Here is a 16676-nt window from a genome sequence, read left to right as displayed (position 1 = left end):
AAAGGTAAATAGATAGTGGAGGCAATGCTGCATGGCCAGAGGTAGTTTAAGCTAGGGCAGCTGTAAGTGTTCTTTAAATTTGATTCTAGAAGACTCAATCCTACGTAACCCTTTCTTCTGTTAGGTGTTCTGGACTGTAATAAAGGACAAGATTATGTGGTGCAATACAATTCCCTTATTACCACATCCGACACAGAATACAGCACTTTTCACCCTAAAGATCTCAAACCTCTTAAGTACACAGAGCATGTGTGTATACACCCCTCCCACATACAAATCACTTCATTTGCCACTGAAATGCAGCCACTTCTGGTGTAGTGAGGAACTGCAGCTGTTTAACAGCACACAGTACAGTATACAAAACAAAAGCGGGAAGCAAAAAGAGTGGAATTAAGGAAGTGGGTATTAAGATATTTCTTAAAGAACATTCTACGGTAGAACCTCAGAGTTACGAATCAACCACACACCTCATTTGGAACTGGAAGCATGCAATCAGGCAGCAGGAAAGACCAAAAAAAGCAAATACTGTACAGTACTGTGTTAAACAAACTACTAAAAGAAATAAATGCAAAGTTTTAAAAAAAGATTTGACAAGGTAAGGAAACTGTTTCTGTGCTTGTTTCATTTAAATTAAGATGGTTAAAAACAGCATTTTTCTTCTGCATAGTAGTTTCAAAGCTGCATTAAATCAATTTTCAGTTGTAAACCTTTGAAAGAACCACAAACAACCTCCATCCCTAAGGTGTTCATAACTCAGGCAGTTCTACTGCAATGGTTCTCAAACTTTTGTACTGACCCCTTTTCACCTAGCAAGCCTCTGAGTGTGACTTCCACCCCTTATAAATATATAAAAATGTGTGTTTAATTTAACACCATTATAAACGCTGGAGGCAAAGCAGCGTTTGGGGTGGAGGCTGACAGCTCACGACCCCCCATATAATAATCTCGCAACCCCCCGAGGGGTCCGAAACCTTGTTCTACTGTATAATCAAATATGTTCTTAAACTTTTCTTTTCAAAAGAAAACCTGGTTAATACAGCTAACAGTTATGCCCTACCACTTCATTGTTTGATTCAAGGGGTACAATAAATTGTGACAAAGATAACTGAAAAGTACCTCAAATGTAAGTTTGTTTTTCTCTTTGTCCCCAAAAGGAAATGGCTGATTTACAACTTCTTTCAAGTACTCTTCTACAAATTCCATGGTCAAAGCAAATTTCCTCTTCATGTCATTTCTCGAGGAGTCTGTGAAAGAATCATACCTACCAGGCAAAACATAGAGAGAAGCAAAATTAACCTCTTCCATTGATATGATGAGCTGTAATGTAAAAAATTACCAAATCCTCCAACCACTCATGATGCTTTAACCTTATTTTAAGTTCTCTGGTGCAGAAAAGGGCTAGATCGCAGTTAGTCCTGCTTGTGTGCACCAGGGTGGCAGGCAAAGGATGCAAACAAATCTTCCCTCCACTTGTGGCACAGGTCTGGGGGGGACTCAACACCAGTGGTGATAGCAGAAAAGATGGTAAGAAGTTAAGTCCATGATCAACTCCCCTTTTTGCACAATCCCTTCCATCACCCAAAAAAAAAAAAAAAAAGAAATGAGCTGGTAAGGATGGGGGGCAGACACTGCACCCTGTGAAAGAATGCAGCAGTATTTGTTGCACTGTGGCACATGCCCCCCAGAACCAGTAGCGTAGCTAGGGGGACAGCAAGGCAGCAGTTGCTCCCCCACGGAGCAGAAGTGGTGCCTTTTTAATTCTTTGGTGCCTTTTAAATTTTTACTCACCTGGCGGCGCTCCGGGTCTTTGGCGGCGGAGGTCTTCAGCAGCACTCCGGCCTCGGGTCCTTCACTCGCTCCAGTCTTTGGCAGCGTTGTGGGGGGAGGGGCGGTCCTTCAGTGCCGCCGAAGACCGGAGTGAGTGAAGGACACGAGGCCAGAGTGCCACCTGACCCGCCGCCAAAGACCCGGAGCGCCACCGGGTGAGTACTAGAGGGTGGCGTCTTTTTTTTTTTTTAAATCATCTCCACTGCCCCTGTTTCCTCCACCTGGCTACGCCACTGCCCAGAACTACTGTGCCTGCCTCATACACAAAGGCCCCAGTGCATCAAAGCAATCAAGCAAGTGAGAGTTCCCACTGAAGTCAGTGGAGCTCCTCCCATACTTAAAATGAAGCACGTGCTTAAGTGCTTTCCTGGATTGAGGCCATTGCCTCTGAACTGCTTCAACTGACTATAGGTTGTGGCTTTAAAGCCACAATAAAGCTCTAATTGTAAAACTAAGGTTCAGCCTAGTGAGGGTGTAATATTTAATTGAATGTAATGGCTTCACCCTTTGTCGTTCCCAGGAAAAAGCCATTTCATCTCCCCTATCACAATGCATTTTAAAGAACACACTCACGAATAAAGTGACCCTTTTAAATTTCCAGGATTAATAGTGCCTAATGGTTTGTGTTCTCCAGCAAAATATCTGTTCACATGTGTGTTGCATTAAAATTACAGCCACTTACAATTTTATTCTGAGTAGGTCTGATCCATTTAAAATGCTTTGGGGTGTTTGTTTTTTTAAACTTACTCATGGATTGTGATCTTGGTAGGAATTTCAGTCCACAGTCTGGCATATCTAACGGGTACTACAGACTCCTGAGGATCTCTGTCAACGTGCATGTGCAGCATAAGACGGCAAAAAGAAGCCCGGAGGTCATAAGGGAGGCTTTCATCAGACATACATCGTAGGATCAAGTCTACTGAGAGCTGTGTTGAAACCTGGTTAATGGCTAGATACTGACGATCCAGGCACATCCTTGCAAAGAGGTTTAATTGGTACCTTAAGGTAATAAAAATAATGTTACACTTTCAGTAGTATCTTGGATTTCTTTGAATGGCACAGAACAACATACCTGAGAATATACTCTCAGAAGCCTGATCTATGCCATTCCAATGTAACATAATGAAAATAATACAGCCCCTTTGTTAGCAAAGAAGCTGACTTGCCATTGCAAACACTAGTATTTGGCTCCTATCCCCATTGATTTTTATACCCAACTCACACTGGAGTTCAAAGAAAGTCCCCCACACAGAACAGCAGTTGTGGGATAAAACCCTTGAACTATTCACTTTCAATACATTTAAGACTGTTTCATGCACCTGCCTTCCAGTGCCTGGGACCTGGAAGTGCTGATGGTGCTAATTTCTCAGTGCTTCTGGACAACAGCTCAGAGCACACCTGGTCTGCAAGAGTATACTACAGTAGCTGTTGTGTAATCCCTCTTGCTAGAGAAGGGAGGAGCTGAAACCACAGCATTTTGAGAGCACAGGGATGCATCAAAAGCATCGAAGCCTCAACACTCTTTGGAAAATATTGGAGAGATTGTTGTTGGTTTTTTTTTAAATGTAGGAAGGATCACAAACTTAGATCCAGTTTCTAAGCGGAGCATAGATCTGACCTTGCTCCAGTTTAACACAATGACAATGGATTTCAACAGGAGTAGCATCTGGTTCCCTGAATAGTAAAAATATTGTTTTACCTGTAATAGGTAAGGACTTCTAAATCAGCCTTTGTGCCTTCCTTAGCCTCCTGGGCCAGATGCCTGATAGCTTTGCCATGTGGTTCCTTATTGCTGTCAATCCAGTAGAGCCAGACCTCCTCCTCATCAATATCCTCTGGGATGATAGCGCATTCCAAGGGATTGTCTATTTGCATTGAAACCAGCCTTCAAATAAATAACGCATACTGTAGCTACACAAACCCTGTTACCGATGTGGCAAGAAAGGCAAGGTAACAATGACAAGTATGTTTCAGTTACAGCTGCTTACTTGGTTTGGATGAGGATGTCAGCATTCCCTGGACTCAGCATAAATTTACAGATGAGTTCCTGAGTTACCGGTATGGCAGTTGTGTTAGAAACACACAGGTCTGATAGATAATCCAAGAATCTGGACAGGAAAAAAGCAAACAAAATATTATACACAGAAGCATCACAAAGGAAATCTGTTTACCTGTCGATCTTCATTTTTTCTAGAGTGCTCATCTCTGAAACATTCACCTCAAGGGAGCCCCTAGTGCTAGAGTTCTCTAAATACATGCTGTATTCAAACTTTGATCATTGTTTATTCATATTATTACAACCTCTAACCACTAAAGAGGAGTAAGATCTTGAGATCAATGCTGAGCTCTCAATCCCTGCAGCTCAGGCTGAGTGTGGCAAGGGTGACCCAAACAGTCCCTCTTATAATTTACACCAGACTGAAGGATGCTCTAAGATGTGCCTGTGGGATTACTCCACTAAGGACTTCATCACTGGCCCAGGATCCAGAGGAGTACTCTGTACTATGGACCACCTATCCCACTCTAGTGCACCTGCCACTTACTGTCCCCTAATCTAAATACCAAGGATGGGGGAGTGACTGACATAAACCAGGTGTAGCTGAGTTTATGCCATCCAAGGAATCCCCTATGCTACAGTAATCCACAACTACCCATTTAAGGCAACTTTAAATGCCTTCTGCCTCACAGGCACTTAGTGAGGACCAGGGATCAAACCCAAGACCTCTATCTGAAAATGAGCCTCTGCCACAAGGACCGTTAGCCTGAAGCCAGTAGCAGGTTCACAAACCTTTCTATGTAGTCTAGCCACTCAAGGGGGACAGATCGCCACATTGTATTAGCATAGGTTACACCAGGGTAGTCAATAAGTGGACTGTGGAGCAAATCCAGACTGCTAGATGCTTTTGAACGGACCCTGAAATCTTTTTATCATCATCATCATTATTTTATTATTTTCTCTGGAGTCTGGACTTTGACTATACCTTGACCAAAAGAAGTGGATCTTGACAAAAAATAATTGACTACCCCAGGTTACACTTACAATACCAACAGCTGAACTCTAGAATGTTTGTGTTCATAAAGTATTTTTGAATGAAAGGTCTAAATGCAACAGTATATCATATTCAGGAACCAGTTCCTCCACCATTAAAATGAAGTTAATTACCTGCTACTTGCTAAAATGGAAGTAACCTAGCAACATTACATAACAGTTTAGAGCAAAAAACTAAAAAAAATCCCACTAAATCTGATTGAAAATGTGGTGGAAATTTGAGTAGGCAGAATGTAATTACTCAGGCTTGGCAGGTGGGAATCACGTACCCTGATTGTATGCTGAGGAAGGTTTTAATTTTTACAGTGTGTGTATGTGTTCTGGAGCTCAGTTCTGCATACCTCATCTCATGCAAACCAGTCCATGGAAGTCTGTGGGATTTTTCACATGAGTCAGTGCTGTGGGGCAGGTCCTAACTGCTAACAGTGGGTCATTCTGAACTGTTTTGTAAGGTGTGCTTTTAAAGCATGAATTGTTTTTGCACCTAGGGTTTAAGCACAAGTGAAGTTTTTGCATTCAAATAATAAATTCAATCAATCAAATTAAGATCCTTCCTCTTGCAAAAAGTGATGTGAGATCTTAAATAAACAAGGTCAATTGTGCCTTGTTAAGGGTCCTGTCCCCTTCTAATAATGAACCAGGGAATTGGCTCAGTACCAATATGGCCTCCTCTTCTAATACTGACCAAGCCCAACATTGCTTAGCTTGGGACACGTGATGAGATCACAGCTCCAGGTGATATGGCTGCAGATATATGCAGAGTAATTATAGTGATGCAATGCAACATCCCCCAGCAGTACTATAAATTGCTCCCATAAAAGTAATTTGGCCCTCAGTACATTGATTTAATACATTTACATTATTACTGTATGTTTACATTTGGAAGTCTAATGAAAAAAAATAAGATCCTTTTTTCATTAGACACTCCATTTATTTTACATTCAGACAGGAAGCAGTGGTGAAACCAAGAGAGTTTCAGGAATTTCTGCTCTCTCTAGTCTAACAATTTATACACAATATGAGTAGTGTGTTTTTTTTTCCTCTGCCAGGATTAAAATATTTAAGCCATGAAAGAGAGATAAACTAGCAAATAGAAGGCAGATTCACAGTTGTTACAAGAATAAAAGAGTATCAATACAGAAGAAAGGTATGTGGGCTACTTCAAACCTTGGCTCTCGATTCCTCCTCAGTAAGTTAACAAATGTCTCTATTTCTTTAGACGTGATGTGTTTCTCAAGTAGTTTTCTGTTGTTGTGCAACAAAGCTGTGATGGTGTCTTCTGCCAGAATATCATAACCAATCTGGGACTGCATGATGCAGAAGTTCTTAGCAATATATTCCTGAAAAATAAAAAAGCCTCAGGATGATCTCTTCAACAGCCTGTAAGAAGCAGCATCTTTCTTTTAGGATCAGCAACATTCAGCTCAATTGATCCCTCAAACTAATACTCAAAACACATATCTCACTAGTGGCATGAAGTGAAGTAAATCTGGGATCACTGAATAATGTACTCCAAGAAAAAATTAGCTGTCTTAGGGGTGGCCAACACTTCTGAGTCTTCTACAGTCCCCTCCCCCAGCTCCAAACACACAGAAAATAAACGGAAAATTTGGGATTTACATTATTTTGAAGAAGTATTCTTCTTGTTTTTAGAGGCAAGAAATATTTTGAAAGGCTCTAGAAAGGAAATCATAGAAGTCATACACATCATTTCAACACCTTATCTTTAGTCCCTCCATGCCTGCCAAGTCCTTGGGTTGATGACTCATTCTCAACTCTAGTTCATAAAAATATTGGACCGAATGGGTTTGAACTTTCTCCCACTCATAAAGGGTACTCTGTGGCGGTAGGTTGGGCAGCTTGACTGAATCAGTCCTGCTTCTGAGACCCCTATTACTCTTTGCTTCACAAATTTGTCAGTGAGAAGAATTCAGAAATCCCTACAACTCTCCCACTTTCTAGTCTGACATCCAAGAGCATAATTTTAGTGATACAGCAGAGACCCACAAACTGGGAGTCCCATTCTCATGCTTGAACCTCTGGAGCTTATAAAGAGGAAGAAATGGTATGGAGCACATGCCGGGGAAATGAAACCCTAACATCTCACTGGTCTCTTGTAAAAATTCCTAAACAAAAATACCATTGTTCAGCAAGAGAAGTCAATACTTTAATGATTGATTTGCTACATACTAATGCACACAGAGCCCAGTCCACCAGCCCCTTCTTACAAGAGTTGTTTCATTGGAATACAACGGGAATCCAAATACAAGTACAGGGCACAGGGTCAGACCCAGGGTATACGATTATGTAACAATTTTGGCAAAAAAAATCTTGGCTACAACTGACCTGGTTTTTCCTATAGTCCTGCTGGGAATGTCTGATGACTCTGTAACATAGCCTTAACATGTATTTGTATGGAGCGTATCTCTGATCTCCTAGATCTTCAAGTCTCAGCATTGATCCCTCTCCTCCTTTATCCTTAAAAGGAGCTTTGAGGATCCCAAATATCTGTTCAGAATCAAAATCACTGAGTATGAGAACAAAACTAACATTTCTGTATGACTGTCATTGGCCATTTCTATTCATATTTGCATTAACTGTCGCAGGAGTACCTTAAGCCAGGTAAGAAATAGGGCACCACTCTTGCCATCTACATAAGACTGAATGTGATGGGGGAGTGGGGGATCCTGACAATCTCAGACGTTAAAACAGTGACATTGTCCCATTGATCTACTCACTGACATCGTGTAGAAAAAATTTGGATACATTTACAGTCAAAGGGAAGGACAATTCTGTTATTCCTCTTTTCCAGCCTATTCACCATTGTTTATTAAAAAGCTACTTATTAAGTCTGATTCACAAGTGCACAGATCTTAGCATAAACTGGGTCCTTCCAGCTCTATGAGAATGCAGAGGTTCACCAGCTGTGGAGTCATTTACAGTACTGGGGACTAGAGTAGAAAACGTGTTTCCACTTTATCATCCTTCGGCAAGACTTTACTCTCTCTTATAGCCATATGATGCAGTGGGGTTGCACAGGCGTAGCTCAGAAAAGAATATAGCCATTTATATTCAATTCTCCCCTCATCAAATGTTTCCTATTTTCATTTAGGCAACAGTAAGTGAGCCCCATGTGGCTAATTTCACACCTAGAAATCCCAAGTGGATGTTAACAAAGGACTATGTAGCCTCGTTAATTAAACGACCATCTTCCTTCAGGAGCTCCCCAATAGGTACATATATAAACAAACTACTAATATCCAAAACATACCTGGGCCAATATATTTTGTTCCCGCATTAATTTTTGTCTTTCCCGGTTTGGCTTGCTAATCAACACATCCAAAACTTCCTGCCCATTATTAGGAACATCAGCAACAAAGAAAATGAGATCTTCTAACAGCTTGGTTACAAACCTAGAACAAGTAGAGAAATCCTTACTAGCAAGTTCAACACTTGCTAGGATTCATTTAAAAAAAAAATCCATACATTTTAGAACAGGCTTTCTGTGGCACAGCAGAACTTCAACCACTGCAAAGCCAAGTCTGACACGTGCTTAAGGATTCAAGACCTTAAATCAGCAGAGGCTTAAATCCATCACAAGGATGTTTACCAAAGCATTAAAGAACCACAACGAAACAGGAAGCAAGTTGATTACTTGTTTTGGGATACTGTCCATCAGTTCTATACAAATATGCCAGCAACAGCAGCAAGATGTTTTCATATGAAGCTTAGCTAGAGCTTTTCAGGTAACCATTAATGCTGGCCACTTTAGATAGGTTGCACTGTATGCAGTGGAAGAGCATGCAAGCATCCCCCTCCTATTCTGTACCCCTACTGGCCAAGGAGGTATTGAAGGTGGATTTGCAAAAGACCACGTCTTGCACTTCCTGCTAAAGGGAAAGGGTGATGGTAAAGAGCACCAAAAGGGGAGGGGTACTTCTAATACTAGAAAATGGTTACTCCATCCTGAAGGAGGCAGATGAAAAACGGTAAGTTGTACATGCATATGGCAGAACATATATAGATGGAACTTTGAATTTCAAATGGACAACAGACCCACTTTAACAAACATCCCTGAGAAGGGCTACAGGCTTTCCAGCAGCAGCTCTGTAAAAAGCCAAGATGATCCCATGTGGGCTCAGTAACTAAACCTTGGGTGTTCGTGACCAGCTCATAGGGGAAGTGGAGGAAAGAAAAATAAAAGCTTTCAACAAGGAGTGGGCCAAATTCTGCCTGCAGCTAAACCCACAGACCCCCAAGTGTCAGATGAATTTGGCCTAGTACATATATTCTAGACCCAGGTTTCTAAACTATAGGGTCTAGAGGCATGTGGATCTTCAGCTGAGATTTAAAAAAAAACAAAACAAAACAGACTAGGGGATTTAAACACACAACTTCTATTACTCTCAAGAGGAACCATGTGCTAAATCTCCTAGCCCGCTTTGAAAAATCTCAGCCCATTTGTGGATCTCATGGAGTACATCAATCTGTTTGAAACCTGATCCGAGTAGAACAAGGCTTATAGTACACGAGTGCTGCCCAAGCAGCAAAAGGTAAAGGATGCGGCTGGAGGGCTGACCAACTAGTCTGGTGCTGGCAGGAACCCTACCTTTATAAGCCAGAAAGGGACAGGGAAGGGAAGAATGAGGACTGCTACGCCTTCACAGGAAATCACAGAGACAAAAATAATGCCAGCATCCAGAAAGCACTATGAAATATTTTCAGCACTATATTACAGCAATAACCCCACTACCCGATGATGCTGAATCTCAATGTTTCACGGTCACAAGCCTAATAGCGAGATGCACTGTTGTTATGTCACACTCCAATTAATTAGTTTGTGGTTCTCTGCCTCTATTCAGTGATGAAGTGGCCTGTCAGCTCTTTAGGGTTAAGCACCAATGCCTAGGCCATTATAGCATGCCACGTTAGGATAAATCTATTTCTTATTAACAAAAACCTCTTGATTCAATTGTCGACAGAAGCTTAATTTTATCACCAAAAAATTAACATTTTCAATAAAAAGGTGTGTATATTCCATGGCAGAATGAGAGTTACAAATTAAACAGCACCCAAAGATGCTATCTAACATTTAATTTTTCCAGAGAGCGTTGAAAATAACTAGCATACTACACCCAGCGCAGTATGATATATTTGGCTACAATGTGCAACAAAGTCCCTTAATTCCTGGGAGGGTGTAAAGAGCAGACACTCCAATAGCACTGAAGTTGAAGCACGGATGAATGCAAAGGGCAGACCCACTCCGAACAGCCTTTAGAAGAGACTATGGAAAGTAGGAGGGACGAACAGGACAGGGGGTTATAGATAGAAGGGAGAAGAGTTGATGTTGAGCCAGATTCTCATTTACACTCATTCACCTTTCTGGCAGTGTAAAGGGCGTATAAATTACACTGCCAGAGTGGGGTAAAGGTCCTTAATATAAATGAGAATCAGGCTCATTGGATCCAAATGTTACAGAATGCAAACAGTTTAAAGTTTGCTCTATAATCTAGGTAAATCTTGAAACTCACATTTCTCCTTATTTTAGATCATTTTAAGCTCCCCCCCCCCCATTACCATAGTATCTGAGCACTTCACAATCTTTAATGACTTCATCTTCACAACACTCCTGTGAGATAGGGCAGTGCCGCTGTCCCCATTACACCCACGGAGTACTGAGCCACAGGAGAGATTAAGTATCAGGGGTAACCCATGTTAGTCCGTATCCACAAAAACAATGAGGAGTCCGGTGGCACCTTAAAGACTAACCGATTTATTTGGGCATAAGCTTTCATGGGTAAAAAAAACAACTTCTTCAGATGCATCTAAGATTTACCTAGATGCATCTGAAGAAATGGGTTTTTTACCTGAAAATTTATGCCCAAATAAATCTGTTAGTCTTTAAGGTGCCAGGAGAGATTAAGTGACTTGTTCAAGGTCATCGAGGGAGCCTGTGGCACAGCCAGTCTCAAGTCCCAGGCTAGCACCCTAACCACCTTCCTCACCTGCCTTCCTACCGATGTATCTAGATTTTACTGGTGTCCCCATTACTGTGGTGTTTGGACAACATACATATTCATTTTATATGAAAATTACCTGAAGGAAAAAAAAAAAAAAAACACATTACTGACCTCCTTTCATTTTGTGTTATTGTTCCATTCTCCAGCTTTTTAACAGTGGATGCTAAAACTTTGTTGGCATCATTGGCAAAATCCAAGTCTCTGACCTCAGACAGAGGAACCGATACAATGGCAAAAGCTTCCTTGTCTTCTTTTGTTTGGCAAGTCCCAATCTGAAATAGTGTGTTTTTTTTTAGACAGAGTTTAATTTTGGTGAACAATCCTCTATCTTCCTCTGACTTATTATATAACTTTATATGTAGGGAAGTTAAATCATTCACAGATAATTATAGGAATGAGTTTGGAAAGTTAGTACACTTGTATCAATATTTACCTTCAACATCACTGGCCTCTCTTCTTCTGTATCTATAGGAATACTAGTACTGGTCACCCAAGTATTAGTACATAGGTGTCTCAACCGAACATAAGAGTTCCTAAAGACAAAACACAGTAAAACAACAGGTCTGGAGAAAAAATGATGGAAGCTACACACTTCATTGTTCTGCAGAATGTTTTGAGACAATATGACAGAGAGACCACGAGTAAAGTTATTTAAGTAAAAGATGATGAGGGGAAGGTTCTAAAATCTAACGTGAACAGAAATACTTCTGTGAATTTCAGCCAAGTATGAAAACATGTTGTTTCTTTTATTTGAACAGTCTTCTGCAGAGTTGTGACCCTCAAAGAACAGCAACACATTAGTAGGCACAGTCTAATAGCTCGATCCTGAAAACCCTTGCTCACATGAGTAAGCTTGACTTCAAGAAGAACGCTCATGTGAACAAGCACTTATAGTATCAGTCATAAGCTGAGAATCAAGTGCACAAACAGCATGAATTAGATTTTTTAAATTCTTTCAGTTTGTGGTGGTGTTAGAGATGGGCAATTAATGCAAACATTTTTCAGTGACTCTACTAAAGTGATTCTACTTTTTTAGATTAATTCACTTTGGCCAAGTTTTCAGTCTCCCTTTTCATGTTCACACTCTAAATATTCATGCAAGTGAATTGTGCTAGGAAAAAGGAGCACAGAAAACAAATTTCAAAGTTGCATACACAAATATGATCAGAAACCAAATTTTAAATTGACTCAGGAGAATTTGCCCCCAAGTGACTGAATGTTCAATCATGGAACAGAAAAAAACCCTTATGACTTATCTGACCAATCACAATTAAGCAATACTGTTCAAAATTTCAAATATTCACAATTAATTTCTGGACTAAAAAACCTCAAAAACTACTTGTTCAATGAATTTGAACAACAAATATATTCCAAGAAACCATGCTCTGTCACGGGCAGTGCATGCACAGAAAACAAGGCAAAATTCATTGCATAAATTATTTACTGGGAATGATTCTCTCAGATTTATTAATAGTACATTTTTTTTCAAACAGCATACTAGGCCCAGTTCTGCTCTCAATCACACCTGTGCAACATTTGCCCCACTATTTTTATATCTTGGCAGTGTCCCTTTAAGTCTTACTTGTTTTATCCTAATAATTATTTTATCTAGTCACAGCAGCAGGATCATGTTTTATACATCTCTTGTTTATCTGGGAATGCTCCTCAATTTCACCTGAAGAATAACACTAGCATATGTCTCAGACTAGCAGCTGTGTTAGTCTGTATTCGCAAAAGAACAGGAGGACTTGTGGCACTTTAGAGACTAACAAATTTATTTGAGCATAAGCTTTCGTGAGCTACAGCTCACTTCATCGGATGCATATGTTTGATTTTTCAGCTTTACTCACCAGTATAATGCTAGAGAGAAACCTTGTCAATGCAGTATTTTTATTTTTACCTTGGAACCAGGCAATCAGCTCTCTGAAGAGTGGTGGCATCCAGTTCAAAGAGAGATGCGATGTCATTTCCATGTGGTACAGAGACCAAAGTATACATAATCTTCTCCCCTGCTTGCCGTTTCTTCTTTGAAGCAGCAAGGTCGCCGTCTCTCTGTTGATTAGGCACAAGGGTTTTTGCTTGCACTGGGCCCTATTATAAATTCTCCAATTACCTTGTGGACAAGTAATACATCTGAATTTTACTTTTACATTCCAGTGAGGATGTGTTAGGGCCAGCTTTGGAGCGCGTAACACAGAGGATACAATCTGCCCCGTGGACACAATCTGCCCTGTGGACACAGGGTCTCAGAAAGTCATAACAACAGGAGCAGGTCACACACTGCAGAGAGACTATAGTACCACATACATTACCACCAGGGGTGGCTCTACCAATTTTGCCGCCCCAAGCAGTCGCCGCTGAATTGCCGCTGCCACAACAGTGGCAGAGCTGCTGCCGAAAGCTGCCGCCGAAAGCTGCTGCGGTGGGAAGAGCACCGGAGCTGCCGCCCAATTGCCGCCGCAGGACACAGACTGCTGCCCCATTCTAAATACCGCCCCAAGCACCTGCTTGGAAAACTGGTGCCTAGAGCCGGCTCTGATTATTACTTGACACCAGCACTTCAAAAACGTGCTGTAGTTGCAGACCCTGGCCACCCACCAGATGTAATTACACTGCACTAGTTTGGAGGGGCCAAAGATCAAAGCAAAGAATGGATGAAAATCGAAATGTAAAGAGAAAGAAAGATTAGTTCAATTGCTGTTCTAAGAGTCCGTTTTCTTTTCCCATTTGTGGTCATAATCATAGCACCTGATAAATGAGAGCGGCCAAGGCAGCTGCTCCATTCACAATCAACCTGACACTGCATGGATTGGCAGTGGCATAGCCAGCCAGCTGGACTCGACTAAAATTCTCAGTGTAAACAGACAGCACATTAGGGGCTGGATCCTGCCTGGTGCTGAGTGGTCCCAAATCCCACTGATGTCCGTGGAATTGAGGGAGCTCATCAACTAACAGAAACAGGTCCTAGAATCAATGAGCAGGGCCCCAGCTGCCAGCCCCATGCCTGCCCCGGGGCCCTGGCTGCCAGCCCCAGCCTCAGCCCCCTAACCCCTGTATGCGTCCCCTCATCCCAGAGCCACAGCCCCATTCCTGGCCCTGGGGGGAAGGGACACGAGGTAAAACTTTGGGGACCACTGTCTTAAAACCTCCAATACTGGGATTTGGACAACCTCCCCTAGTAACCTATTCCAGAGCTTAACTACCCTTATAGTTAGAAAGTTTTTCCTAATATCTAACCTGAATCGCCCTTGCAGCAGATGAGGCCCATTACTTCTTCTCCCTGTCCTACCGTCAGTGGACATGGGGGTCCCAGTCCTCTTTATAACAGCTCTTAACATATTTGAAGACTGTTATCAGGCTCCCCCTCAGTGGTTTCTCAAGACTACACATGCCCAGTTTTTTTAACCTATGAGAGCTAGACACCTAAAACCCACTGCATGCCTATCTGCATCTTTATAAATGTGGCCCAAAATACTAAATTCCCAGGGCTTGACGCTGCAAACCCTTTCTGAAAGGAGTAATCCATATTCACATCTATAGCCCCACTGAAGTCAACAGGACTTCTGGTCTGTGTAACAGTTACTCCTTCTGTTAGGACTGCAGGATCAGGCCTTTAAATTATATATATTATCAAAGATTTGCAATCAGTTTCAGATTAACAATTCCTGGCACATCAGGCACACAAAATATATGGTATGGAAGAGAGAGAGAGAGAAAGAGGGGAGCCAAGGATGCCAAAAAAGAAAATCAGACAGTGGAGATCTGAAATGTGATTAACATGATTTATAGTGTGTCATGAACCAAGGAACGTGCTAAGCAATATAAAAAGGATACACTTGCTTTGCATTAGTCATTTGATAAGACCTATATAGTGAGAGATAATCAGGGTGGTGCTTTGATTACGGATACTGCCTGTTGATTAGCCATCACAATTGCAATGAATTTCACCAGTTCAGATGAAACTAGTTCCCCTTCATAGCCCAGAGGAGAAGAAACTTTTCAAATCCTTGCTAAATATTCACTTCTTCTATCAACCCTGAAAATATTAACACTCCATCCCATTGCTCTAAACAAGGGAGAGAAGCAGAAATCCTCCTGTAACTGCACTTTCCTCAGGGGCATCCAGTGCCTATTGTGTTGTCAGTTTTATTGATCAGTGCAGAAAGGGCATTTCATTCAGAAGGGACAGCATGGAAGAAGGTATTTTATTTGTTTGTATGTGTGAGAAACTGGCAAATAAGTGAATGAAGTGTCCATCATTGGAATGAAAGATGAGTGGACAGGTAGGAGGAGCAGAATTGTGAAGGGCCTTGAAGGTGAGGCCATGGAGCTTGATCTAGATGCAGTGAGAAGAGGGAGACAAAGATGGGATGCAGAGAGGGTAGTGATACGGTCAGAGGTAACGAAGATGATGTCAGCATCTCTGTTTTGAATGGATTGGAGAGAGGTGATGTGGGTGGTAAGGGGTAGGGAGGAAGAGATTACAGTAATGAAGACATAAAATGACAAGAACCTGGACCAGAGTTTTAGGTCTCTGAAGGAAAAGGATGGATCTTAGGCTATGTCTACACTACCGCGGTAAGTCGACCTACGCTACACTATGTAACTCCAGCTACATGAATAACGCATAAATCTCCCGTTGACTTACCTTACTCTTCTCGCAGAGTACAGGGGTAGAGTACAAGGGTCGACTGGAGAGCGATCTGCAGTCGATTTGGCAGGTCTTTACTAGACCCGCTAAATCAACCGCTGGTGGATCGATCTCAGAGCATCGATCCCGGCTGTAGTGTAGACCTGCCCTTAGAAAAGAAAAAATGGCAGCCTGGATGTGTGGGACTATAGAGAATACTCCAAGAGGCACTAGCGGGCGTGGTCAGAGTTAGCTACATAGATGGGTAGGGGAAAGGAGATCCAGTTGGTGTACCATCCAGTGGAAGACAGTGACTGGGGCAAGGGAGGGAATGGAATCAGCAAATGTGGAAGAAGAAAAGCCCAACACCCTTGCTAGGGTATCTTTGTATATTTGTTTGTTTTTAAAGTCATGGTGTGAGATGTATGAGAAGAGAGAGTGGCTGCAGAGGCAGCATTTGAATGGGATCCAGGGTTCATTGAGTACAGCGAGATTGGAGGAGTGACAGATGAGGTGGTCATGGATGGCAATGAGCTTTATGGAGTTGGTACTCCTAAACAACGGATAACACTGTCATGTATGCAATCTGGAAAAAAACATCAGCACAAAATTGAGAAGACTTGTAAATTTCAGCCCATTATGCATATTTTTTAAACCAATTACAGTAGATTATATATAAAATACAGAAAATTTCACAGATACTGGATTACCGCCATTGGTTTGACATATCATATTATATAGGAAGGAATTTTCTAAAACATATAATGTTTCTTTATGTTGTGAAACAGAAGTTTAATGTAATTGGAGCCAAATACTATAGTCCAACCAGAGGTAACATAAATCAGGCAAAATCAGACTTCTCCTTCCCAATACCTGGATATTTCCAAGTGCCCACTAGACTACTCTACTTCACAGCGACTAGCATGGTTTGCTAGTAGATATGCGCCACCACAGATCTCAAGAGACACCACTGTTCAACTACATCCTATCCCCAGTCTTTTATACCTAAAATTCAGGAGACCTGCATGTGGCTTCACTTATGGAGGAGCATTCATTTTAACTGCACAGAACAGTGCAAAAATGCGACAGACCTGGAAGATCATTTCTTTTAGAATGCAAACCCAATCTACAATTCCAACTGGTAAAACCA

General features: G+C 41.6%; 1 protein-coding gene across 4 annotated transcripts in view; it reads right to left on the bottom strand.

The window, feature by feature from the left end:
- Positions 1-16676, bottom strand: part of ITPR2 (inositol 1,4,5-trisphosphate receptor type 2) — a 401023-nt gene that overhangs the window by 268819 nt on the left and 115528 nt on the right. For 2 of the 4 annotated variants that reach the window (XM_075121545.1, XM_075121548.1), the window contains exons 11-20: positions 12797-12987; positions 11330-11429; positions 11008-11168; positions 8148-8289; positions 7223-7384; positions 6044-6216; positions 3816-3935; positions 3527-3712; positions 2575-2826; positions 1117-1261 (exon numbers count right to left, since the gene is read on the bottom strand). In XM_075121545.1, the coding sequence (XP_074977646.1) occupies positions 1117-1261; positions 2575-2826; positions 3527-3712; positions 3816-3935; positions 6044-6216; positions 7223-7384; positions 8148-8289; positions 11008-11168; positions 11330-11429; positions 12797-12987 (1632 nt within the window). The remainder of the gene's footprint in view (positions 1-1116; positions 1262-2574; positions 2827-3526; positions 3713-3815; positions 3936-6043; positions 6217-7222; positions 7385-8147; positions 8290-11007; positions 11169-11329; positions 11430-12796; positions 12988-16676) is intronic. The other 2 variants (XM_048825997.2, XM_048826003.2) reach the window with 1 other exon arrangement.

Source organism: Caretta caretta, chromosome 1 (genome assembly GCF_965140235.1).
Source record: "Caretta caretta isolate rCarCar2 chromosome 1, rCarCar1.hap1, whole genome shotgun sequence".
In the NCBI taxonomy this organism is placed as follows: Eukaryota; Metazoa; Chordata; order Testudines; family Cheloniidae; genus Caretta; species Caretta caretta.
Note: the sequence above shows the minus strand (reverse complement) of the source record. Positions and strands in the feature narration are given on the sequence as shown.